We start from the raw sequence: 26,128 nt of genomic DNA, 5'->3' as shown, positions 1-26,128 counted from the left end.
CCCTCCATCGGATATAAGTGATCTATGTTTAATTCATGATACCGCTCCACGCTGTGTTGGCCCTCGGCAAATTGGGCTTGATGGGTTTCCATTTAGAGGTTGCCCCTTTTGCTTGTTTCGCCGCTGAAGTCGACCATGAGGCTTGTAGTCTTAAGATGAGTGGAAGAGGAGAGAGACAAGCATATAGATGAGTGTGTGAGTGTGTGAGATCCTGCAGTAATCCTGCTGAGCGCCATACTGTCCTCTAGCGGCCCAGTGGTAATACGGCATGTGCAGCAGAACATTTTCTGTCATCATCTAATATAATAGTTCAATGTTTCTAATTTTTCTTGAGTCAACTAGACACATATTTTTCATAATTTCTCAAAGTTCACCACAAAATTCTCACAAAAAATATGTACAGTATATTAAAATAATGATCTCAATTTACTGACAAATTAATTTATTTTGATTGAAATCTGGCCCTATTTAGATGAGTACAAAGATATTACGCTGAATCAATGGCAACAGGATGTTACACAGATTTAATGATGTACTTTCTGCCATCTATTGGAATAGAATATAATTGTTTTGCCTGTAAATGGAAGATGCATTATTTATTACAAATAAATATTAATTTTAAGGCTTAATTATTCTGAAAATAATGCCTGTGATAGTGTAATTTTTACGATTTCAACACCAGACTGGCCATATGATAAAGTGTCTTAAATTTATTTTAAATAAAGTTAAAAATTGCACTTTTTGAGGTGAGACAGATATAAATGGACTAACAATACCACTTACCACAGCTTGAAGTGAAGCCACTGGTGGCTATCTTAAATCACCACTCACTTTGCGCACCTAACTTTAAAATACATTTAAATATCTTTCCAGATGAATTAATTCTCTTATCAAGTGGGAGGAGTTCCAATCTCCATGATTGGTCTGTCGCCATTCCGTTTGGCTGCCTCATAGCTGCTATGAATCCCATTTTAGTGTTGATATTATATTTAGTAGAATGACATCACTCACATCTGTGTCACCTCATTGGCTTGCAAAGTGTCACCATCAGTGTTCCATAAATGTCTTTGCGCATCGTATATTTTCCTTCGATGCGGACAACCACAATGTTGATGTAGCCTCGCTTAATGGCGCCCGGGGTTGTAATGTTAGCCTTTACAGACGTCATTAGTGTTTGATTCTCCATTTGCAATGGGCTGCCTGTTACCTCACATGTAATAGCGCTCCATTTCTCCCATAGAAACATTTCATGTGTTTTATGGTGATCACACCGTTCTTTCTTTATTGTATTCTCAGATGTTTAGTCGATATGACTGAATTGTTTTGTCATTATTCCAGTCATCTTGGGCTTGTGATACATTTTAAAAATGTTTGTTAATTGTCATTGAGGTGTGAAGCTTGACTGAACCGAATTCAACACAGGCCTTATTAACTTTTATCACTTACTGCTGCATGGCCATCTGTGTTTATCTTTGCAATATGCAAATATAAATACTGTATACAGTGTGTGCATGCGTGTGTGTATGTGTGAGATGAAGTGATGCTTCCGTCTTGACGCAGTCACACAGCTTATGCTGGCCTTATTTTCCGTATTTCAGATGGCTTAACCGGTAACCCCCCCTCCTATCATGAAACACACTAACACATACAGCCTTGCTTCAATCATTGATTCATAATTTTTTTTTCCAAGCATTGCTGGGCTAATATTTTGTTTCCATGCAAATCCCACATACTCCATGCAGTTGTCACTTCCAACTAATTGATATTCTCCCACGTAGCTGCGGGCTTCCCAAAGGAATGCCAAACCGCTGACAAAGCTCGCTGCTCCTCCTTTACTGCTGCATCCTTAAAAATTGGATGTCGACAGTATGGATATGTGATCAGAATGCGGATGAAATGCCATCTTGCTTGACTTACTCGTTATATGCCACTCTGATGAAAGTAATTGATTCCAGGGACTGGCTCATAAAAGCCCTATTATGCAACAAATATCAGAATAAACAAAAAATGTCAGGGAAGCTGCTGTGCTGCAAAGCAATTGTTAATTTTTTATAGATGTAAATCTTATTTGGAAAGAAATCTCCTGGCTCTCTCTAGCACAATGTCCATGAGCAGTATATGACCTTTCCCGTCCAAAGTTATAGCAATCAGGTCATTGTGTTGTCATCACAGTTCAATCAGGATGCTCCCAGGGTAACCAAGCCACTTTGCCCCGAAAATTTTCCATTGGTTCCCTCCCTCGCAGGGGCAGCCAATGTAAGTATTAACAAGGTAATTCAAGCGGCAAGTGGGCTATTTTTGAGTGGCACTTGCTGTATTTCATTAGAGTCCCTGTTGGAGGTCTCCACGCTGCAAGCTATGCTTTAATCTTATGCTGGTGGGGAGGGGAGAGGGGGAGTGAGGGGTTGGGCAGTGCTCTCGAGAGGGAGACAAATTGTAATGTGGTTCAAGATTATCTCCCAAGGCACAAGTGAATGGCTGGCAACCATTATGGGATGTACATTTCAATGATTTTATGACACATCGTCACAAGATGATGAGCCGGCGAGTTAAAGGTTTGCGGTCGGGGTCACCATGCCCGCTGTCCACTCTGGAACATTCTCTGGAGAATGTACAGTGAATTATAGGCGGACACCATTGGCTCCTCAGCGTGTTCTATAAAACTGTTAAGATGAGCATCATTCAAACATTATGTAAAATGTATTATGCAAATTTGAATGTGACACTAAAGTGCCTTCAATAGTATTCATCCCCTCCGTTGTCACTTTTTGCCACCTTCTAGGAAAAAACATAAATGTTTGTATTGAGATTTTATGACTGAATGACACACAGTGACACAATTGGAATAGGTTAATAGTAAATACAAAGAACTCACTTGAACAATAAGAATAATCTTGCACATCTAGTTTTGTCACATTAGTGTAAAAAAAAAAACACTGCTTACCCTAATTGTGATTTACACACAATTCACCCGCTATTGAGGCTGCACCTTCTTTTTTAATGTGTCACAAAATAATTGAAATAAAAACATCTGAGTTAATCCATCAAATGTACTCATGTTGTGTGCCTCAGGCATCTCTTGCCTGTATTGCGCGGTGATAAAGGAACGCAGCCTGGAGGCAGAGCGGCGAGAATCATCAGTCGGCTTGTTTATCTGACTTGTGTCGGCTGACATTTTATTGTGGCGTCGCTGCAGGACATTGAACTGGCGATAATGTCATTTCCTTAAAGCAGATTGGATTAGAACATTTGGTCCTGATGAGCTGAGCTTACACCCGATTCTATTGCATCTACGTGTTTTTACATACTGGTAATTTTCCATACACGGGTATTCATTTTACTGAGGGCCAAGAATATCCTCACGTTAATTGTGTATTCAAAGTTAAGTGTGACAGAACATTTTTAAATGCATTAATGGCCTGTTTGAGAGTCATACAAGATCAGTTTTACTTCCTCACTGTTTCAATTTTCACCCATCCCGTCAAAAAAGCAATAAGGGAATCTGTGCAACTGTGGTGACAGTTCTGAGAACAGTTTCAAGCTCCCTCATTAAAGCTGGTTCCATTATCCTATGAAAAAATACACACAAATATGAAACTCTTATAGAGTTTGTAAACAATGTGGTGTCTTTTAGCTTGTTTGCTTGAAAACCACAGTTAGCATATGGTAGCGTAGGAATGAACATGAAAAATTCAATCTTTTTCTCAATCGTAAATGTTCAAATAAAACAATTTGAGCTCGCTGTTCATCCAGCTGGAGCAGCGTTGCCCACATTGCCAGTCATCCGTGTGCCTCAATTATGGACAAATAAATGAGACAACCACCTGAGGTGGAATATGTAAAAGTTGGATTCGGAGAACTGGACTTCCAGCGATGAGGCCGAACCTTCAGCCGAGTGTAACACTGACTTGTTAACGGCAGCTATAGTTGCACAGTTTTAAGATTCCTTATCTTAACAAATTTTCCTTGATTTGACATATCCAAAGGTGTTTATAACTTTAACCAAAGTGTCCAAATATTTTATGTGACGAAACAGTCAGTTGAGGCTGCACGTATTTGGTGTAGTTGGTAAGCAAATGAACGCAAAGCGCTCCAGGCCTGTCAAATTATCTGTAATCATGTTAACTCCGAGTAGAAGCAGTATAAATGGTGGCATTGAGGATCGAGAGGGTTGGCATTCGGCTAATGTGAGCTTTGGAATGGGACAGACATGGACACTCGGACATTTACATACAGGAGGAGGAAAAATGTAGGTATGTGATTGATTGTGGTCCTTTTTTTTAGGTGGCACTTGAATGCAGAATTTCTCTTTTCCATGTGCTGGAACATGTAGAATTAATAATTAACTAATATTTTATATTGAATTTGATAACAATGCCGCTTGCATGTTTGTTTTCTGTCTGCGTTTTAATGTTGCCTTTGTTTTGAATTCATAGTACCGTCAAAGTTATTCTGCTTTAAATACATCCGGTAACGAAGCAGCAGTAGGTTTACTGTCAAAATTGCAGACTGCTCCTGACTAAAATATGTTGGGGTATAGTTAATCATTTGGGGGCCCGAGGCAAACTCAATAATTAGGCCCTCCACCTTTGTGAACCACTAAGATTATTAATATTTATTATTATTATTACCGACAAAAGTGAATTTGGGAAAGTTTTACAATATAAAAAGCCTTTAAGATACATCTTGAGGATTATATTTTTAACATGAATTGTTGCAATGCTTCTACTGTATTAAAAATATCACTCTTCTTGTCACTTTCCACGTCATATCCACTCAGCTGACATTGACAGCAGGGCTTCTGAAACTAGCAAGAGCATCGGTTACACACATTGTGTGTTACAGTGAACATGGTTGAATCTTTTGGTAGTTTTGATAAACGATTTGTTTTGTTTTGGGTAGAATTCAAAAGCTGTAGTCATTTGTGCCTCTCAGGTTGATGAAAGAATTAGCAATTAGAATTAGGGTCAGTCAGGTGCTCTAGGCTGTCAAATTGTTCAGAGGGATTAACGGAGCAAGAACAAGTCGGATATTTTTGCGTTGCTAGGCATTCTTTGTGAAATTTGTGTGGATATTTGTACCCTGTGGTGTGGGTCAGTAGAAAAAAATGGCACATGTGCAGAAATCACGCCAAGCTTATCTTTGTTGAGAGCCACATTGCCACTATATACACAAACAAAAAAAAAGGATAACCTGGGAATAAGAACTTAAGAAAAATAATTCAATGGTTGTTCAATTTCTATTGAAAGGGGCTGCGTAACAAGAAATGCTTGCAACATCTCAACCTCATGAAAAGTGAATGCAATTTTCAACATAGGTGCAGATCTTAGCAGTGAATGATTACTTTTTTTAACATGATTATGCAATATGGCTAACCCACAGGCCTCAGGTTTTGACAGCTACATTTCAAGGTGTTGATGCTCATTCCCTTCATTCCTCAATTGCTGTGCTCTTCTATGGGTTAAAAACTGAGGTGAAATATCATGCCTGTCAAGCCCTGTCGGGCTTCAGCTTGATTGCTCCGCTTCCTCAAGCAGAGCACTCTGTCCCGGTATGATTAGATGAATAGATGGTGCACGCAGTGTCTCTGTCGCGGTCTGACAGTGTCCGCTGCTGGCTGCAGCCTTTTACTGCATCCTCCAATTGGTGCAGCATCAAAATCGCTGCACGTGTTTAGTGAAGTGGTATTCACTGCTCACACGTGAATATAGCTGTCTATACCATAAGCCTGCTTGTGTGAATTTTAATTCCCTTATCAGCATGTTCAGCTTGATGCATTTTTTTCCAAATCCCATCTATCTTATAGAGGAACTACAATGTTTTCCCTAATGAGAATGGATGACTCTAAATGAATGAACAGCTGGATTCAACAGGTGCATGTGGAGACCCCCAGGGACAACCCTCTTCCACCTTCCTCTGCCTTTGTAGCCTAGAGCTTTTAATTACAGACACAAACAGCAGACGGCTCTCTCGAGTTTTAATATGGATGCCTGTGATTTGCTGCCATGCTGGTATTTCCCCTGCCAGTGTGTGACGATTATTTATATATATATATATATATATATATATATATATATATATATATATATATATATATATATATATATATATATATATATATATATATATATATATATATATATATATATATATATATATTTCCCAGTATGTGTTATGTTTATGAATGCAGTACCCTCCACAATGTCCTTCACCACTCACATTCGTGGAGTTGCAATTTGTCTGTCTGCATCTGGGATCAATACACACAAAAAAACATTTGACTGCCTGCGTCTAGAAGTAGACCTGCTTTTTTCTGTCTAAAAAATTAGCTACATTTTTTTTTTCAAGTTAACGGATGAGACAGAAATGTCCAGTGAAGTGTAGTGCATCTACCAAGTTCACAAACCATTGCCCCTGCAGGAAAATGACAATCCACCTACCATGCGTAGACTTTGTCACTAAATCAGCAAGTGCCCAGATGAGCGCAGCACAAACACGCTAGATTTGCGCTGGTTACGCCTGTTTTTACACCAAAATAGGGCTTATAGTGTCATTTCTGTATGTATGTCGCTGTCCGTGGTGCTGAAAACACAGTTGGCTTTTTGTATGGTCTGACTGAAGGCTATACCGACTGTTTATTTTTTAAGGATGAATCACGGAATTCAATTACAATTTTTCATGAGAAATAGTCCATTTTAATCGCATTTTGTAATATTTATCATATTTTTATATAAAATATTTACAATCCAAACTGTTTTGGCGACATTCAAGAGCCTAAATTACAACATTCAATACTAAAATGTTTTCAAATCAATACTATTAGTCAGTCCACACCAGTTTGTTGTTATTATTAAGCTCGTTTTGGGGGCGATACGTGTTTTTCCAACTGTATATGAGCTAGTTGAATCTCACCACTATTACAGAGCGCATCAATTAGTCAGAGGCTCTGGCTTGTTCATCTGAAGTTGCAACTCCACCACTATAATATATCCCCTTCTGTTCAAGCATTTCCTAACGAGAGGGGAGGGGGAGGCGCGGGGTGGGGGACTTGTTGATTGCACTAGTCTACGTAACGACTTCCGGCATATCCTAAGAAGCGCTCCTCCATTTAAACTAATTCCGGTGTTTGCGCACACGTTTGTAGCCTGTCACGCTGTGTGCACGTCGTCAGTACTGCTTTGGCCTCAGCTTGTGTGGTCCTGTTCTATTATTTCTTGTCGTTTTTCTTTTTTATTGCACCGGTGGTTCTGTCGCATCTGGACTTTTCTTGAACGTCTGAAAAACAAAAAATCGCATTACCGTAAAAGGTTGCCCAACAGGATGTATTGCTCCGGAACAAACTTTAAATCCGCGTAGATGCTCTTTGTGTGCACATGCACGAGCGTCACTTAAACAGCGGCGTGAACGCGCACAATCGGCTGGCAGTGGGAGGAGGAGAGAGGACAAGCCCGGCTGGTGAAAAGGAGGGAAAAAAAAGAGTGCATTTGCCTCTCAGCACGCTGCAAGACGCAACTGGACCTTTTCTTATTTTTGTTTTTAGTATTGAAAAATGTGAATATAAGTATTGTATTGGATACGTCTTTTAAGGGAGCGCGTGTTCTCCAAGACTGTTTCCCCCCCTTCTTCATTCATGCGGAATTACGCACGATTTCCTGGATGATCATCAACACAATTTATTTTTTATCATGAGGTGTTTGGACAGCAAAGAGACTTCTTATTCTTCTTAATAAATAATAAAGTGATATTTCACACTATACTGGACCGGAGCAGACTGCTCACGCCGCCACCATGCCGGGACCCTGACCCGGTGGCCGGGGAGGGGAGCCGTTTCGTGCCCACACCGCCGGTCCCGGTGCGCCTCCCGGCCAAAGGCTGATCTTGACCAGCCATGGCCGCTGCCATCGCGAGCGGGCTAATCCGTCAGAAGAGGCAGGCGCGGGAGCAGCATTTGGACCGGCCCTCCACCAACCGGCGTCGGAAAAGCCCCAACAAGAACAAGGGGCTGTGCAACGGCAACCTGGTGGACATCTTCTCTAAAGTGCGCATCTTTGGCCTCAGGAAACGCAGGCTACGGAGACAAGGTGCAAGTTTTGCCACGCAGCCACTGGTTGATTGCCACTCCCTTTCCAAGCTACACATGATCACGTCGATGCGTTTGGCGCGTGCGTAAAAGGTGATAAAACACTGAGCACGTTTGCCGCATGTGAAGAGCTGTCATGTCCTGCATGGTCCACGGTATGGATGGGGAAAAGGGAATGCAGAGTAACTATAGATACACGATTATTGCAATATTTTCATAGTACTATCACAATAATGTGATGCGCTATAGAGTATATTAAACATGCATAGCAGTAAAATCACAATGTTTAACTAATGAAGTAAAACTGTGCTCTGACCGAGTGAATTTGTCTAATTAACTGGGGGGGTTAAGTTAGAAACAACTAACAATAATAATGAACTAAGCAAAAGTTACATTTTATTTTCAGAAATGTAAATCTTTACTATTGTATTGCACAAGCATATCAATGTCTGACTTGGAAGCTCAGTGAGAAGCAGTATTGTTACAATATCTACAAAAATGACTTGGTTAGTGTTGATATTGCTGTAATGCAAAGTGCAATACATCTAATTTATAAGGATATTTCACCCCTAACTGTTTCAAAATATAGTTTTACATATTTTGGTGTCAGCCATATTTGAGGTAGTATCGCCATATTTGTGAATGTTATTGAGTCCTTGCACAAACATTTCACCTGGAAAAATAATCTTATACAGCTCCAGGGGAGAAATTGTTAAGAGATGTGTTTAGGACAGCTCAACCAATCTGAATATTTTTTTTATTCTGATAAACATAGTTAACTTTCACCAGATATGGACCCTGTTGCTCCGGGCATGCATTGTTTCTCCGACTTACGCATTGCAAGGACCATTTTGCCGTTGACGTTGCAATGTTCCGTGCCCTCTTGTTGGAATGGTGGAAGCTAGGGATCAAATGTTGCCCTTACAGGCCCCATGTGGATTAAAATGTGTTTATGTGCGTCGATGTGCTTTGCACGTGTGTGTGATGTCAAATAGGGAACCCATCTGGAGACGGGTCAGGGTGCTTCAAAATGGCAGATGCAGATTGGTGTCGTCCTCTGTAACCTCAGTGCAAAAGCCTCACCCATCTCGATTAGTGTGGGTTTGTGTTTGTGCATGTACAGATGATAACCTAGTTTCAATCTCTACTTGCTGTTCATAAACTAGATTACATTAACCGTTATGGCATCTGTAGGAGATTTTCGATTTTCAACCCATTTAGGTTGTGTTAAGTGAAAAAAGAGGATATTCAAAGCACTTCACAAAAAATGACACATTTTGTCTTGAGTGGCAAGTTGTGCGGAAATTTATTGAAAAGTTTTGTTCCCACATTTAGCTTAGCATAAACTAATACAATTCTTTCATACAATTCCTGTGACTACTTAGTCAAGTCTTATTTGTATGTTTTTGAAAAAAGTGAATACAAGTTTAAAAAAATAATGATTTCTCTATTAAATTGGTAATTGAAAGTTTAAAAAGGATTTTCCCACATTTTACGGCAAGTGCGCCTTTCCAATAAAATTATATATTTTTTAAGATATGTATGTAAAAGAAAGTGTCGCCCGTGTTGTGTGCAAAACTAATTGTTTACATTATTTACAATCAAATTCCTGTGACGTGTTCCTGCAGAAACTATATAAAAAGCTTGACATAAACTTCCATTTTTAATCCCTAGTATGGTGGAAACTTGTAAAATTTTCACTTTGTTCCAATTTTAAACTCATTCTTTCTACCGGGTCTTTCCCATGTTTGCTACTGCTTGTCAGCCATATTTCCAGAGTGTAATTTTTTTATGTGTGCTATAGTAGAGTGTGTCCAATTTGCAAATTAGGTATATGCAAATAGGTACCTTATAATTCTCAGTCCCCCACCACTTGAGTAATCACCTTGGTAGACATTTATACATATTTTTAAGCACATCTATTTTTGATAGTGTCCACAAGGCTAACGAGCACAGATTTTTAGGATTAGCCTCATGGAAATCCGATTACACTCAATCTGGCTCAATTAAAACAGTAGATTATTAGATTATGAAAAATATATAGGAGTATTAGATTATCTTTTGTAGTGTAAACTTCCTTGCTGGTCAAACGAGCAGTAGCTCCAAATCTTGTTCACATCCAGTATAAATCATTACAAGGACATTAAGAATCCGAAGAATTGTACTGGTTATCTGAAACACTTTGTCTGAGCTGAGGTCAATGGTTACATCATCCTTAACATTAGAAAAAACGCTGGATTCGAACAGAAATCTGACCCAAGGGATCTGTGGTAGCTGAGGTCAAATCTAAGATCAATAAACAGCTATTGTCCACAATTTACCATCCGTAATTATTGATGGACTTCATCAAATGTGAGAAAATTGTTCTCTGTTGAAGTAAAAACCTTTGTCATTGGGACATGTGAGTTTCTTCTGGTACGGGTGGGGGCACAACTATGCAAGACCCCCCCCTGTTGCACATATAATCGAGCCACTTTGTTCCGGTGTCCACTTGGGGAACCTGACGGTTTTGGTGACATAACATTGATCCTAAGGTGCCGAGCCGTAGCATAAGGCTCGGAGCAATGTACAAGCAATACTGTCTCTTCTATAAATTCTTCTCATGCTGCTTTTTGGGTTGGGACAAATAATCACATGCGATATAGAATATGGTTTAATCTGAAATTGGAAAATACATTGCTGGACCTTAGAAAATTACTACAGATGGAAATATGTGATTTAAGATGGCTTACCTTGCGTGCCATGGGTCACTATTTCCAAAATGGTTGTGGAGCCACGGCAGATTTCAGATGGGAATTGTCAGTAGTTGGCAGAAGCTACGTTGCATTGGCATGTCCTGGAAAGTTGCTTGAGGGATTTTTAATTGTTTTCTTTATAGGGGACCTAATATTCAGTCCACAGACCACAAGAGGTCCCTATGAGGGATGGGAGAAACAGACGTGTCCCCAAACACAAATACACACAGATGAACTGATCCGGCACACTACTATGCACACTGCCTACAATCACAGATTATTTAATGGTAGCATTTAAAATTATTTTTCTAAATTATGCATAAATTAAAGAACATTGTGAGTTTTTGTTGATGTTGTATATTGACTGTTTTATTTGTGTCTTTTATCTTGTGTTTTTTTTCTACTGCAATTTCTACTTTATTTTTACTTTGGGATTTTTTTCACTCTTCTTTTTCGTATTGTATTTTTTTTTATGTATTAGTTTCGTGTGTTTTCTTGCCTGTATTAATGAAACACATTTATCATAATAGGTGGGATATTTGGTTAATTAGTTGTCTTTTCGTACATCTATTGTGTTTTGTAGTCTTCTGTTCAGGTGTGCTGGAATATTTCACTATCAGAACTTTGCCGGGATGTAGTGTGGTCAAGGTCACTGTGACCTTGGGTGCTAAAATATAAATTATAAGATACATCCTGATTGATTAACAAACCGAGACAGTATTTCAGTAGAATGTTCATCATTTTTTAGTCTTTAATACAACACTTATTTATGTATCTAATATATCAGAGGTGGTGATGAAAGAGTGACTCATCATTTTTTTTTCTTATGATAATCTGTGTATTTGGACTGTCGCCATGGGAACGGTTCTGATCCATCTCAGGGTGCGACAGGTTGCTTGTATCAGGCGTGTGGGCACCAGCTAGTAGCAGAAAGCTGCAAAAGGAGCTTGCTGACGTTCTCTATCGTCTCATTTCTAAGATGGGTGCTTGTGATGCGACTGTTGCTGCTGCAGACCTTGATCAGCTATTTTTTTTTGTCTGCAAGATGGATGTGCCACCAGCACAGTAAAAAAAAAAATGAAGAGACATTGATTTTATTTCTCATGTGTGATCTCTAAATTACATTCTATATATATTTTTCCCAACTTCTTTACTACACATAGTGAAATACATTAAATGTATTTTTTTTAATGTTAATTTATAATTCATTCAAATCAGCATGAATACCAATTCATGCTGTTCATACAAGTCCACCTATATCGGATTTTCACAACTTCATACAAACAACTGAATTCGAACACCATGGGTGGTCTAATTATATGGCTTAGTGTACTTTCCAAATTTTATTGTCTGTGTGTTTTGGCAAACATGAAAAAAGTGTGCAGATTGACTACGATGGGTATATTTTATTGTTGATATAAAGCTCCAGTTTCCTTGACATGATGTTTGCGAATTCTACATTGTTGTGCTTGCTAAACGGCGAACACTCCCCCACTCGGCTGCCCACCTTATCTCCTTGCAAGGGAAAGGTCTCCAGACTGTTTCAATGTCATCAGCCAACATATCAGCACCAGAAAGTGCCTTGGGCTGTACAATGACAGCAGGGGAAAATAGCATTTTTGTGTCCTCTGTGGCCATGTTCTATACTTTTTATACCTCAGACACACGTGCACACACACACACACACTAGAACATGGTGGTAGGGTTACGCTCCTGAAGTTCACCTCCTCTGAGACTTTGTTGGCTGTCTGTGCAATAAGAGTAATGTTGATCCTGTATGACCTACCAGCTGTATGCACACGTGAAGGCACAAAAAAATCCATACTCGCATACCGTTATCTTCAATATCTTTGAGTTTTATTAAATGTATTTCTTTACCCAGCTTTGTGACCAATTTCAGTAAGGGTGTACAAAAAGCTGCTATTGGAGGAGATGTTGGGTTCACTATGACAATCAGGCGATCGATCCCAGAACCTTTCTCGTGCATTTAGTTTGACCTAATCTTTGACTTTTTTTCCCCTTCCTGCAGATCCCCAGCTCAAGGGTATAGTGACCAGGTTATATTGCAGACAGGGCTACTACTTGCAAATGAATCCCGATGGCTCTCTTGATGGCACCAAGGATGACAGCAGTAATTCCTGTGAGTAGTTGGTTCATTCTCTAGCTTTCCAGCTTGATGTTCTTATATGGAGAAACAGCTGTCATTTACTCTCCCTGGTTTCTGGGAGTGGTGATTTTATACATCACATCGGAAACATAAATCATTGATGTTTTATTACGCAATGTAAGTTCAATATTTATTTCCAACATAATTTCTTAGATTCGCTTAATCATGTTACTCGAACTCAAGCAATCGATGCTGATGGCTGCCCTACACTGAGTCTTGGTCCTCTGTCTGCGCAGTTGTTCCTCAAGTAGTGTGTTCTTTTGTGAGGAACTCTGTTCTGGACCTGCACCTTATTTTACTTTCAAAAATCTCAAACCATTATAACTGCTCATGAGTTTGCACTTTGTTAGCAAAATCTTCTTGACTAGGCAAAATTCATCATCATCACTACCCTACAGCCCAATTAAAATTATTATTAAAAAAAATATGCCAGTCATGCCCATTTGGCTGTTTTAATATTGAGCTGACAGCTTTTTTTTTCCTTGACAGTTTTTGTGGAGAACAATGGTTTGAGAATTGAAATTCAATGTTTGTCATCGATCTGCCGCACAGACATTGAATGAGCTGATTGTGCAAGAACAGGAATTCATAAAAACATTTTGCATAGAATCTTGTTGGCAGGCACCTCAAAGAGTCATAACTGGCCTTAGTCCAATAAAATTAGTTTGATGCAAGCCAAGCCTACTTGGCTGTTAAAATGACAAAGATGTTTCAGGAACAGGAACAGAAAGCCAGACAGACATGAGTTGCCACATGTTGCAAGGCAGAATTCACAAATGTTAATACCCCAGTGAAAATAATTTTATGCCAGTTAAAATCAATATAAAATTGTACTGATTACATGATTTCCTGGGGTACTTGTTGCTATGCAGATTTTATGCAGCCTAATCATCACTTCCCAAATTGGTAAGTAAGAAATTGTTAGGCCAGTCATGTTGTTTATGCCGGCTAAAGAGTAGGCAGTTTGAAAAGCAAACTAGGTGTCATTGTCTAAAAAACAGCACGCTAATGAGACTTGAAGAATTTAAATAATCAACTCCAAGTGCAACCTCTATTAACTTTTACTCACTGTGCAATTTTTCATAGAATCGGATTTCACTCCGTTGTAAATTGTACTGGAAAGGGTAAATCTATTCAACCGTGAGCACATGAATTGAATTTAAATAAATTAACCAAGTGGAGAAATTGTAATGTATTTAACATCATTAGCATTTGTAACCTTGATTTATGCTTATGGGTCACAAATGCTGAAACCTCCGAGACGGGTGGTTGCCCGGGCAACAGACTGATGCGGGAAAGAGGGTGTTGGGGATGGGGGGGTATTAATAGCTGATTTTGGCACTGTAGCTTTAGGTTAGGTGCTTCTTTTGACTGCTAGCTGCTAACAAGTGACACTTCACATTAGTATGCAGCCAGATGCGATTTGGCACATGTCACTTCACATAGGTTAAAAAGTCCCAACGGACTGTGACGATGCAGGATATTTTCATATTATTAGAATTGTTAAATAATTCTTTCAAAAATATTTTACCCACTGTTAATGTATAAAGTATAAAAATAAAAACACTGCAAAGGTGAGTCACAAATGCAGAATTCATTTGGATGTGCTGATTTAAAAGAAAATAACAAGGAAGCAAGTTAGCAACCAAATGCATGGGTAATTTGCAAAAACCTTATTGACGAAATTATATTTTTATTTACTTTGTTACTCTTTTTGAATGTCCCGTACTATCACATTGAATGTCATCTTGTGTTACACCATAACAAGCAGTGGCCATTAACGGGCAACCACATGTCTTCAATTACAGCAACTACAGGACTATTATATCAACCATGCATCCATGATGGGCCCCAGATACACCAGCAACCATTAAATTAGCAAACTCACAGGAAGTTCTGTGCAGTTTGAAGCTATGTTAGCTTAGCATCCAGATCCCATCTGAAAGATGCAGTTATTGATGACTAGATGTGTATTCTTCATTGATATTTTATATATTTCAGCTTTGTTCAATCTCATTCCCGTGGGCCTCCGAGTCGTCGCCATCCAGTCTGTGAAGACGGGCTTGTACATCGCCATGAACGGGGAGGGTCATCTCTACACATCAGTAAGTAAAAACAATTCTGTATATGTTGGATATTTTGTCATAATTGGAATCATCTAAAAAAAAAAATATATATATACCGTATTTTCCGCACTATAAGGCACACCTAAAAACCTCCAATTTTTTAAAATTTGTAACCTGAGGTTCCATTGTAAATAATAACAAAACTGTTATCTTCCCTCTGTATTACATAATTGTAAACTGCTTTTGAGATTCATGGATCTTTCAAGGGTAGCTCCAATCAGATTCCCTGAACACGGGGGAAAAAGAAAAAGTCAATAATTTGCAAGAGAATAATTGCATTTGGGGGGAGGTTTGGGATTCCCATTAGGATAATGTGTGCTCAAATTGATCATCTTGAATGCCCCCCAGAGATTTTACTCCTTTTAAGAAAGAAGCCAACGTTACATTTTATTGTATTTTCTGCACTTGTGCATTAATCTTTCGATGTGTGAAGAATATTTTCTGAAACGACGGTAGTGATTTACTCACCTCCATGCTGGCAGTATGACTGTGAATGGTTGTGCATATATATTGATGAGCATAACCTTTACAAAGAGAAAATGGATGTGCAGTTCTTTACTGAAATATATCAAAATAGACGATGTACTTTTTTGTAATTTCTTCGAGAGTGAGAGTGATGTCTAAAAGGTGCTTTCAGATTGAAATCCCTCATTCCTGTTCAAATTGAAATTTAATGATGCTGAAGCCCAGCTCCAGTGAGTGCAAGGTCTCCTGTTGTGGAAGTTCAACACAGCCTCTTGTGATGTAGACGTTTGTGCCTGCTAACCTCCAGACACATTTGAAGTGGGAATCAGTGACGCCGGTGCGTTGTTTTCCCTTATGTGTGGCCCCGCTGATCCATGCACCGCTTATTTCTGCTTGCTAATGGAGGTTGTGATCAAGCCGCCCACTCCACAGGCTCTTTTTAGTGGGGGAAATGGCAGCCTTGCCAGATTCTCTTCATCCTCCTCCGTAAGAAAGGTACAAGCTCTCCTGTCATTATCACTTGGTGAGCTTCAGACTGGGCCTTCTAATTCTGCCCTTTAGTTGTATTTAAAGGAAGTACACTTACATTTTGCGAGAAACTGCTCTGAAGGTTATTTTATTGCAGCTTGAAGTGTGGTAAACAATGTCTGACTCATTGTGGTATCTCTAAATGTTTGACTTAAGTTTATATAGATTTAAGTTTATATGTACGTATGATTTGACTTGCTTGAATATTTGACAGTTACTTGTGACTTATTTGATGGCTATGACTTGGGACTTACCTGTGACTTGCAATTGGGACTTATGTCCTCCAAAAAAATCAACCACTAAGCCCTGCAAGAAGTGGCTGGTAGAGGGAAGTTTGGGTTTCTCTGCTGAAGCTCTCCGTTGTGGGCGTGGTAGGAGATGGATGGATGGATGGATGGATGGATGGATGGATGGATGGATGGATGGATGGATGGATGGATGAAGAAAATTGTCCATAGATTTAAACAGAAGTGTGAATGGTTACTTGTCTATGCGTGATCCTGTGATTGGCTGGCTTCGAGTCCAACAGAGTTTGACGCCATAACTTTTGATCACAAATGACAAACATTTAAAAATAAATCGTACAGAAAAACCTCGAATTTGCAGAGCTCAGTTCTTTACACCTCAGAAGGTCAAGTGTAGCAGGACTCACTCGCTCAGTTTTTCATGGGCGATGACGCACTTTCACAAGAAGTGAATTAAAAGAGACATGATCTTTTCTAGGAAAGAGATGATGAACATATTCAATGCTCCGTGGTTGTGCACCATATTCTTTTGTGTGAAAGGCCCACTGGGCACATTGCTTCCGACCGGTATCAAAGCGGCCGAGCAGCTCGGAACAAAGGAAGCAGCTCGGAACAAAAGCGAAGTTCAATCACACAACGCCTTTCTGGTCTGTATGAACTAATGGACGGTTGGCTAATTTATCTTCCCTGCAACATTCCCTCTGAGATGCAATAAGAACCGGGGTTTACTCCCAGGAGTTTCTATGAGGATGTTAGTCTCTATACAAGTGATGTCTCTGCGAGGGGATCATTTGACTAAATCCCTTGAGGGCAAAATCAATCCATTCATTAAAAACTCCTGTTTTCGTGACGCACTTCACATGGCTCATGTTCTTTAGACAAGAAATGAGTTGAGTGGCAATCAACAGCCAAGTCTTTTTGCCTCAAGTGCTTTATGACACATTGAATCAGCAATGCAATAACCGGAGCCGTTCAGAATGGATATTTAGCTCTTAACATGTCAAAAACATAAAACTTGCGATTGATAATTGATCTGATTATCAAATATTTTGTGTGCACGTTTTTTTCTAAGATATACCCAATCAATGAGGGATTTCAAAAAATGCTTGCAGCTTTAATGTTGAACATTACAATCACAAAAAGACATTGCGCCAGATAATTTCCTTTGTTGTTCCCAGTCCAGTAAGCGGCTCGTTCATGTATCGCGTGGAAAAGTTACATTTCACGGTTGGCGCCTACATTCGCCCTGCCTCACTTGACCAGCAATGTTTCCGCAGGCTCGGCTTATCAGCACCGTGCACTTGCTCGTGATCCTTTTTTTTTCCTGAATGTCAAACTAACTCGTGGCATCGCTTTGAGCGACTGTATCCTACGTAAGAAGAAACTTATAATCTGGACGGAGGGCACTGACTTAGCTTTATTGGGTTGTCAACTGTGTAAAATGAGAAGGCATCTACAGTACTATGAAAGCTTCTGGCAGCAGAATATATTAGCACATCACAATCTGTCAAATGAAGACTATGAATCTTGACAGTATTTCTTCCACAGTGGTGCCTTGATTTACACGTTGAAATTGTTTTTTTTTTTTTATTTTTTTTTTTTACAAAGCTCGTAACTAAATTTTCTCCATTGAAATGAATTGGTATCCTATTAATGCTTCCCAGCCCCACTAGAATGCACCACATTATTTTTGGTCATATGTTTATACGATAGGAAACTAGCACTGTTTTGCAAGATATAAATATAAAAGCAATAAAACATAAAAATAGAGAATGTGAAGAAATCTACTGCTTTAATATATAGCAAAAACATTGATCAATGTGCAGTTAGCAACTCAAAAACATTTCTAAAATGAAGTGCTTGTAAGTGAAGTTATTGGTGTGTTATTCAAAATATGAACAAAAAAAGAGAGTAGATGAAAAAAATAAATACTTTCAAGTAAGCTTTACTTGGAAGTCAAGTTTGAATTAAAAAAGATGTAAATATTTGATCATAAAACATATTTTTCATTGTTTGTGGCCAAGCAACTGCAGAGATTGGAGAATTGAGATTACCTAAAATGTGTATAATTACACTTCATATAGTAATGAGCTTCCCTTTTCCCATTTGTAATAAAAAAAAAGCAGCAATTGTAATTTCTATTTATCACACATCTGACTCTAGTTAAATTCTGTTGCTAACCAAAACAGCAGTACGTACATAGGCGAAATCAAAATCTTACCACATGTTGAGAGAGTTCCCTGGGCACACATGGCGTTAGAGATTACCGTTCTGGTAGATTTAGCATTGTGCTGCATTTCTTTATGATGGTGATGCAATGGTGATGATAACAAACAAGAAGAAAACAATGTATGGGTAGGAAAAGCCCCTGTTCCGCATACACAGATTATAGACGGCAATTCTCATCTTCACAGAAGGATCGCACCTCCTACCTAGACACCTCTAGTGTAAAGTGTGAATATGTGCGCGTGTGTGTATATGTGTGTATGGTGTCACTGACTAACAGATGGCTTTGCATGAACCTGTTTTCAGCGTTGTTGAATGCAAATGTGCACCCATGCAACACTGCAAGCCATTGAGTCCTGGCCACTTCTATATTACCCAATCCCTGGTGTGTCGTACTTTTCAAAGTGGGAAAATAAATAATAGTGTTCACAGAACAGAGAAAAATCAGTAGAAAAGAGTCTTTTAGTGAATGTTCCAAATCTGAAATGCATTGAAATACGTTCTCTACTTTTTGTTCTTGTTTAAAAAGTGTTTTTGATTCCAGATTGGGACTAAAGCTTCCGATTTACCTTTGGGTAAAACCGATCAAATTTCATCAGAATACCTTTCCTGCATTTTACATTCTGTCTCTTAATCAAAACTAAATCAAGGTGTCAAGATCCCCATTCCAAATTGAGATTATGATGAGAAATTGCAATTCCTTCTTTGGTCATAAAAATGCTACACACCACATTTCATCATCTCCGAGAAAAAAATAATCAAGGTCAACTGTATATTAGATGAAAACCGGTCTAGTCATACCAAAACTAAACACTGCATTTCATGGATATATAAACTTTTTTTGTGACCTGCATTTAGTTTTTGAAAATAATAAACACCAGTACTTCATTATGTTCAGCTTTATTTACTTATTTTTAAACCCCTTAGGTTAGGCCTCTCTCTCTAGACCAATATTCGTCGTTCACTTAGCCCAATTACTGTTAATTAAACGTAACATGGCCGTAATAGATCCCTGCACACATTATTAACAAATCCACCGATTCACTCGAACATGTGAAAGGTGTGCAGACCTTAATATTTTCTTATTCCTACAGTTTTCAGAAGTGTGCTGCTACAAGTCGTAATTACCAGCCTTATCAGGGGGACTACCATGGGTGGTGGTGATAGAATGGATAGATAGATGGAGCGAAGGGTGCTCATTATATCCAAATTGTTGCCCTCTTCTACCTTTTAATGCCGTGTCAGAAATAGTTAAGGCCGCGAGGGCTTGCGGGGGAGCTGCCTCATGCATTAATGAGCAACAAGGTCAGAGGTAGGCGTCAAAGCTGGTCAGCACCATATATAGAGCTTTTCCCTGCAGTGATTGGTAAAACCACTTTGCAGGGTTGTTTCAGCCGTCACTTAAAAAAATAAGTCCTCTGTGTTATCTTTGGAAGTTGTTTTGATTCTCAGCATACATCTAAGATTTGTCAACAATCTCTAGCTTCTTACTGTATTGGCTGATAAATGTAATTAAACGCGTTAAATTGTCATTTACGTGTGTATTTGTGTACAAACATCATTAGTATTCAGTTGCGCTGCTCCCCCCCCCTGTCAATCAACATGCTCGGCGCTGTGTGTGACGGATCTCTCAGACACACAAACACACTCACTCGGACAGACAGACGGTGAAGACAGCATTGAAGCAGAGAGAAAAAATTTGCCGACGTGAAGCTACTTTATTTGACAGCTATAGTTGTAAAGTAACGGAAGAATGTGTGGCATAAATAGAATTAGTTTGGATGAAACATTTTGGATTCAAGCCAGCTGAGCTACTAGCAAGCCAGTTTGTCGCTTTTGTATGAAGAAAATCGTAACACAACAAAACTCAGTGGAACTCTCAAAACTGTTCCACTGTTCTAACAGCAACATGGCAAAAAAATAAAATCATCAATACTATTGTTTACCATGATAAAGTCTTGGAAAATACACGATCTTAAAAAAAAGTATTAATTCAAACAAATCAACATTCAATATTCTTCTTACTCAGTCTTAGTTTTTCCAGTCTCGTCAGCTGGGCCTGCCGACTATTGATCTGTCAGCTGGAGCATATGCTGACTCTTCCTCGTCCATCGGGAAAATCTCAGGGCTTAGTTGGCCTATGTGTCAATGATGCTGCAGGCGGATACATTGAGACGGGATATTTAATCAGTGGAGTGTAGACCAAAGCTCATTGTTAAAAGCGGATTATAGAAACGGGTTGGCATAAGCCTTCCTTTGATATTAATCAAGAATTAAATGCATAGATTTTGCTTTGATCAAATAGAATGTAAATGCATGTAGGAAAACGGGAAATGTGCTTGAAGGGAATGCAAATTCAGAGTTACAGTTTAATATACCTCAACTTCACCAAAATAGACAAAAGCAGATAATGATGACTTGATAACTATCATACCAAAAGATGAGAACAGTTTTTTACCAAATCTGTACACCAAATTGCAAATTACTAAATCCATTTGTGTGATTAGGTTATTTTTTTTGTTCAAGAGAACTGAAATTACATAGCGATATGAGTTAGTAATGGGTTTGTTGTATCAAGGATTTTTACCAAATTGAATAAATTCAATTCACAACCTTTTCAAAATTACAAAAATAATCTGTATCATATCATTCATCCAATCTATAGAAAGAATTACGTTCTCTCCAAATGTTAGTTTCTACGAGTAATTACAGTTTTCATCCAAAATTCCACTAAATACTGGCAATTATGTCTACAGGCTCCTAAGTGTCAGACACTCAATTGGGGTCTGGAGACAACTTGCTGTTTTCCAAACTGCTGCAGACTGCTGCGACTCACTCACAGATTAACGCTGCTCTTGAGGCAACGAATGTGGCAATTTGTATTTGCACGGTGCTTGACATTCATGCAATGGGAATGCAATTAGGCTGGAACATGGGTCATAAATAGCGAGCAGAGGTGGAAGTGTTTGCGTTTTGAGTCGTAAATGGTGAGGCGCGATTGAAGCCTGGCGGTGATCGACACCTGTGTCCATGGATCAAGGATTTTGCGATGGATGGATGGATGGATGGCTGGATGGATGGATGGATGGATGGATGGATGGATGGATGGATGGATGGATGGATGGATGGAGTCCATTTGCAGTCAGATTGAATATGTTACAGAATCTGCATGGATCCATCCTCCCTGCTACGTACGTGAGTTGTTTTGATTTACCATAGCTCAAAGCTTTCAGTGGCTTTGCGTTGTTTTGCTGTCTCGTTCATGCTGTTCTCAGCCGCTTGGATCAAAGTGTGGGTGTGTGTGAAGGATGGGGACTCTTTTACAGTGACAGAAAAGCTCTCCACTTGCCTGCTGATGTGTAATAGCTGTAGTTTTCTCTCAACCCCCCACACCACCACCACCATCCTTTCTTTTTCCCCATTTCCATGGCAGAATTGAAAGGAACATTTTATGAAAGTTCCTCCCCCAGGAGATTCAAATAATCAATAAGTGTGAGAGAGCTTTAGAAAAGCTGTAAAGCATGAAAATGTGAAGTGAGCCCCCTTCCCCATGCTGCGAGCGAGTCGACACAACAGCTTGTGCGAGTTGAATGTGAAGAAATGTAGAACGTGCAATGTGTGCACCAGCAGGCTGGGAGTTATTACGACATCTTTCATCTATTGCATTGGTTTATTTATTTTATTTTATTTAACCCCAATCTAAGCTTGACCCCAGATCATACATTAGACCAGCCCCAAAATAACTTAGAACCACAGTGTATAAATAAGAGTACTACTCAACCTTATTTCAAAAATATGGATACAAACAAACCAAACTAATGTAAAAAATATAGTAAAATCTTTTTTTCGTGACCCATTTTGAACGGGAGTGCAATGTTTGTTTAAAATTTGTCTAGCTCAGAATAAATCATGGTATAAAATGGACTTGACCAAATTAATTTGAAATTGGGGTCATAGCTAAACAAACTCAGAGTACTTTTGATGTTGAGATGTAGACCAAAATAATGTTTGTTGCACTCATTATTTTAAAAGTAGGTAAGGCAAAAAGCAGGACTAGTCTAGAATAAATCACAGCGATAAAAATTAGAGTATTTGACCCCTAAACAGGTTGAAAATTTATCTTGTCTTGAAGATGCCTCAAATGCCATCCAATGATCTCCCAGCTCTTATAAGCACAGGGCTACACCAAGACTGGAGACAGAACCTGGCTTGGCTGCACCGTGGCTGTACAGCCTGCTTGTTTTTGTGCTGTCTGTTTGAATCATTCAATCTTTGTGCTGTGGCTATGCCACCTCATCTCCTCTGAAGGAAGGCCGAGTGTCGGGGGGGAATCCTCTTGTGTCCTCGCCCGATGCTGGTGCACTGAGGCAGAGTGCTGGCGCATGCTTTTGGGAGACACGCACTCAAGTGAAATGGCCTCTGCTCCACTGTCAGCTCCCGGGAACACCAAAAGGGAGCGGGGGGTGGGTGGGAAATGCAGGAGTCTTTGTGATCCAACATTTTTAATTTAAGACTGTGAAGGATTAAAACGGGTACTCTGGACTATTGCCGGTTTGATGGGGCTGTTAAAAAATGTCTTTGTTCAGCTACTGTTTGATAGCATGATTGATTCTATGAGTCTTCTACGTTACTTACGTCTAGCTCAATGTCAGTTGCTGATCCAATTATCCCACAGGCCTAGAGCACTCACTTGCGGTTTAGTGTAAAAATAACATGTGAAATGATATAATAATGTGTTAATAATTTCACACAAAAGTCGCTCCTGAGTATAAGTCGCACCCCTGGCCAAACTATGAAAAATATTGTGACTTATAGTCCAGAAAATACAGTAGTTATAATTATTAACTCAAAAGCAAATGTTAGGAGAAGAGGGGTCAGCGGGAATGAAACTTTCACTCATTTATATCAAACCATGTTAGCGTAATATTGTGTTAATTTATAATCAAAGAATACTTTATGTATTGGCTGGAGTATAAAGATGGGCCCACACAAAATTGCTGTGCTATCAACCATCTGATTTTCACTATTTGCTCAGTTCTGATCCATCACACAGAGTGGTGCTGACCTTTTCACAAATTCAGATAAAAACTGCCTCAATAGCAGCATTCATGTTGATCTCTTCAGTGTCCTGACGAATTGATTAACTTTTACGCGATAATACAAGTAGTTTGCAAGCCAGCCGGAGTGTGTGACTTTCACATAACAGATGTGCCCAAAGTGCCTTGATTAACGCACCGCGATGGGGCCCTTTATTTTTAGCCCGAGCAGGGGCGGACAACGTGGAAACGAGTTTATTACCCTTCTGCTTGGAGATGAATGGGTGACAGCGAAGAAGAGATGTGGCGCCTTTCGGATTCATTTGTCTTTGCCACGTCGAGGCGTGGAAGGAGGACGGAGGAGCCGCTTGGTTAGCTCTATCATCATTTGCGCAAGAGCCCATGAGGACGACGCTAACAAGTTGTTAAGAAGAAAGCAACTCTTTTGTGCATTCAACTTGTGAAGAACATTAAGGATCAACCCCAAAAAATTTTGATCCACTTTAGTGAACAATATCCATCCATTTTCTTTCATTCCTTTCCTCATTAAGGTTGTGAGCAAGCTGGAGCCTATCCCAGGTGATTTGGGCAAAATGAACACACCAGACTGGTCCCCTAACAATCTCAGTAGGAACGAGAGTCGCATTTCCCACGAATCTGATTTCATTAGCGTGACATACTGTACACCGCAAATGATGCACTGGCTCATCGTGGCAGTTAGAAAACCGTTTCACTATTACTGTTTCGCTTCACTCGGCATCGAGTGTCTCATTGCATCTTTGACCTCAGTTGAAGGCAAAAATACAGTCGATCATCAATATTACCATCGGTCTTTTGTTATTAACCAAAAATTGAGTTTCATGTGTGTGTTTCTTTGCAGGAGCTCTTCACAGCAGAGTGCAAATTCAAAGAGTCGGTGTTCGAGAACTACTACGTCATCTACTCATCCATGTTATACCGACAGCAGGAGTCGGGTCGGGCCTGGTTCCTTGGTCTCAATAAGGAGGGTCAAGCCATGAAGGGGAACCGAGTGAAGAAAACCAAACCAGCCGCTCATTTCCTGCCTAAGCCATTAGAAGGTACAATTTGGTTTGAAAGTCACAACATTAGCTGCATCTCCGATTCAATGCAAAGAATCTTTTGAAAAATAGCACCTCATTAGAGCAAGGTTGAACTGTTAACAGAAATCCGCACATCCATTATCTGAAGCACTTTATGCTCACGAGGGTCACAAAACAAACACAAAAAATATTTGTTTTATCCATATTTTAATGGGTTATTGCTCGACACAAGGAACATTTTTTGGTGCTGCAGATTTCATGTAAATATTGGACAGACTGGCACTGAAACAAATAGAAACAAATGTTCAGATTAGAAACTCATCATGACGCTGAATGTTGTTCTGATAAGTGGGAGGCTTGCTCTCGTTCCTCTTCAACAATCTAGTCCCATCAAGGTCATATTTGTTGTTTGAAAAATATAAACCAACAGCAGAGGCTTGCTTTTTAATGTCGGGTGCTTGGACTGTGTGTGCCAAAGCAGTTTTGGTGTCTTAATTTTTTTCCTCATTACTGGTTTAACCTGTTCAACTATGGAGGCATATTTCTGTTATCACATATGGCATTACGACTTGTGGTCTGGATTCTAGTTGCACAAAAATGAATGTGACAATAATTTTCTCCTTTAATTTAATTGTGTTTGATCGACAAATGAACTAACTGTATGCAATCTCTCCACACGTCCCCAGTTGCAATGTACCGAGAGCCATCCCTGCACGACGTTGGAGAGACGGTGCCCAAAGTGGCGGTCCCGGCAAGTAAAAGCACAAGTGAGCCTGTGGTGATGAACGGAGGTAAACCTGTAAGCAAGCCCGACAAGCCCGCCACATAGCCACGCCCCACCTCACCCCCTTTGACTGTTTGCTGTGTGCCGGGGTGATGGCGGAAGGCCTTTTCCCCCTCACTGGAGCGTCTTTCCTCGGTGGATCCGGGCGAACCTTTCCTCCGTTTCTTCTCCCGCTCCTCCAACTTTGTCTCTGCCTTGTCCTCACCCTTTATTCCAGCTGTCTGGTGGAGGGATTTTTAGGTTGAGTCTGGGGGAGGGTCCTGGGAGGGTGGTGGGGTATTTCCCCCCCCAGTACAGGAGGACAATAACTGACCTCTCTGATCCTGGAATGCCTTTAAAAATTCCTCTGCAACTGTGAGGTTGTGGTTTGTTTTACAGCCACTTTGCTTGCTGAGGGTTCATAGAAAAAAAAACTAAGGAAAAAAAAAAAAAACACCTTGTTCCCTTCTTTGATGCCCTATTGCAGAGGAAGACCTATTTTCTATACCACGGTTCACCAGCTATGTTCTGGGATAGCGGCTGTATAGATAGAATAAATATGTGGACGACTGTCCTCTATTTTTTAATAAGTATATTCTCCTTCCTCTCTTCCCTTTTCTAGAACCAGTCACAAACTTTCCACTTTGGCCCCAGAAACACACGCAACCAACAGGCATACAAAAATAATCGAATATT

The 26,128-nt window shown here is 39.6% G+C and overlaps 1 protein-coding gene across 6 annotated transcripts in view; it reads left to right on the top strand.

The window, feature by feature from the left end:
* fgf14 (fibroblast growth factor 14) overlaps positions 1-26,128 on the top strand; it is a 59,627-nt gene that overhangs the window by 30,584 nt on the left and 2,915 nt on the right. For 2 of the 6 annotated variants that reach the window (XM_088382591.1, XM_088382595.1), the window contains exons 2-5: positions 12,845-12,955; positions 14,984-15,087; positions 24,489-24,687; positions 25,356-25,460. In XM_088382591.1, the coding sequence (XP_088238717.1) occupies positions 12,845-12,955; positions 14,984-15,087; positions 24,489-24,687; positions 25,356-25,460 (519 nt within the window). Of the gene's footprint in view, positions 1-7,268; positions 8,082-8,201; positions 8,236-12,844; positions 12,956-14,983; positions 15,088-24,488; positions 24,688-25,355; positions 26,023-26,128 lie in introns of those variants that run through there. The other 4 variants (XM_088382590.1, XM_088382593.1, XM_088382594.1 and 1 more) reach the window with 4 other exon arrangements.

This window comes from Syngnathus floridae, chromosome 8, assembly GCF_059516105.1.
Source record: "Syngnathus floridae isolate MCC-2025c chromosome 8, RoL_Sflo_1.0, whole genome shotgun sequence".
NCBI lineage: Eukaryota > Metazoa > Chordata > Actinopteri > Syngnathiformes > Syngnathidae > Syngnathus > Syngnathus floridae.
This window is presented reverse-complemented; position numbering and strand designations above follow the sequence as displayed.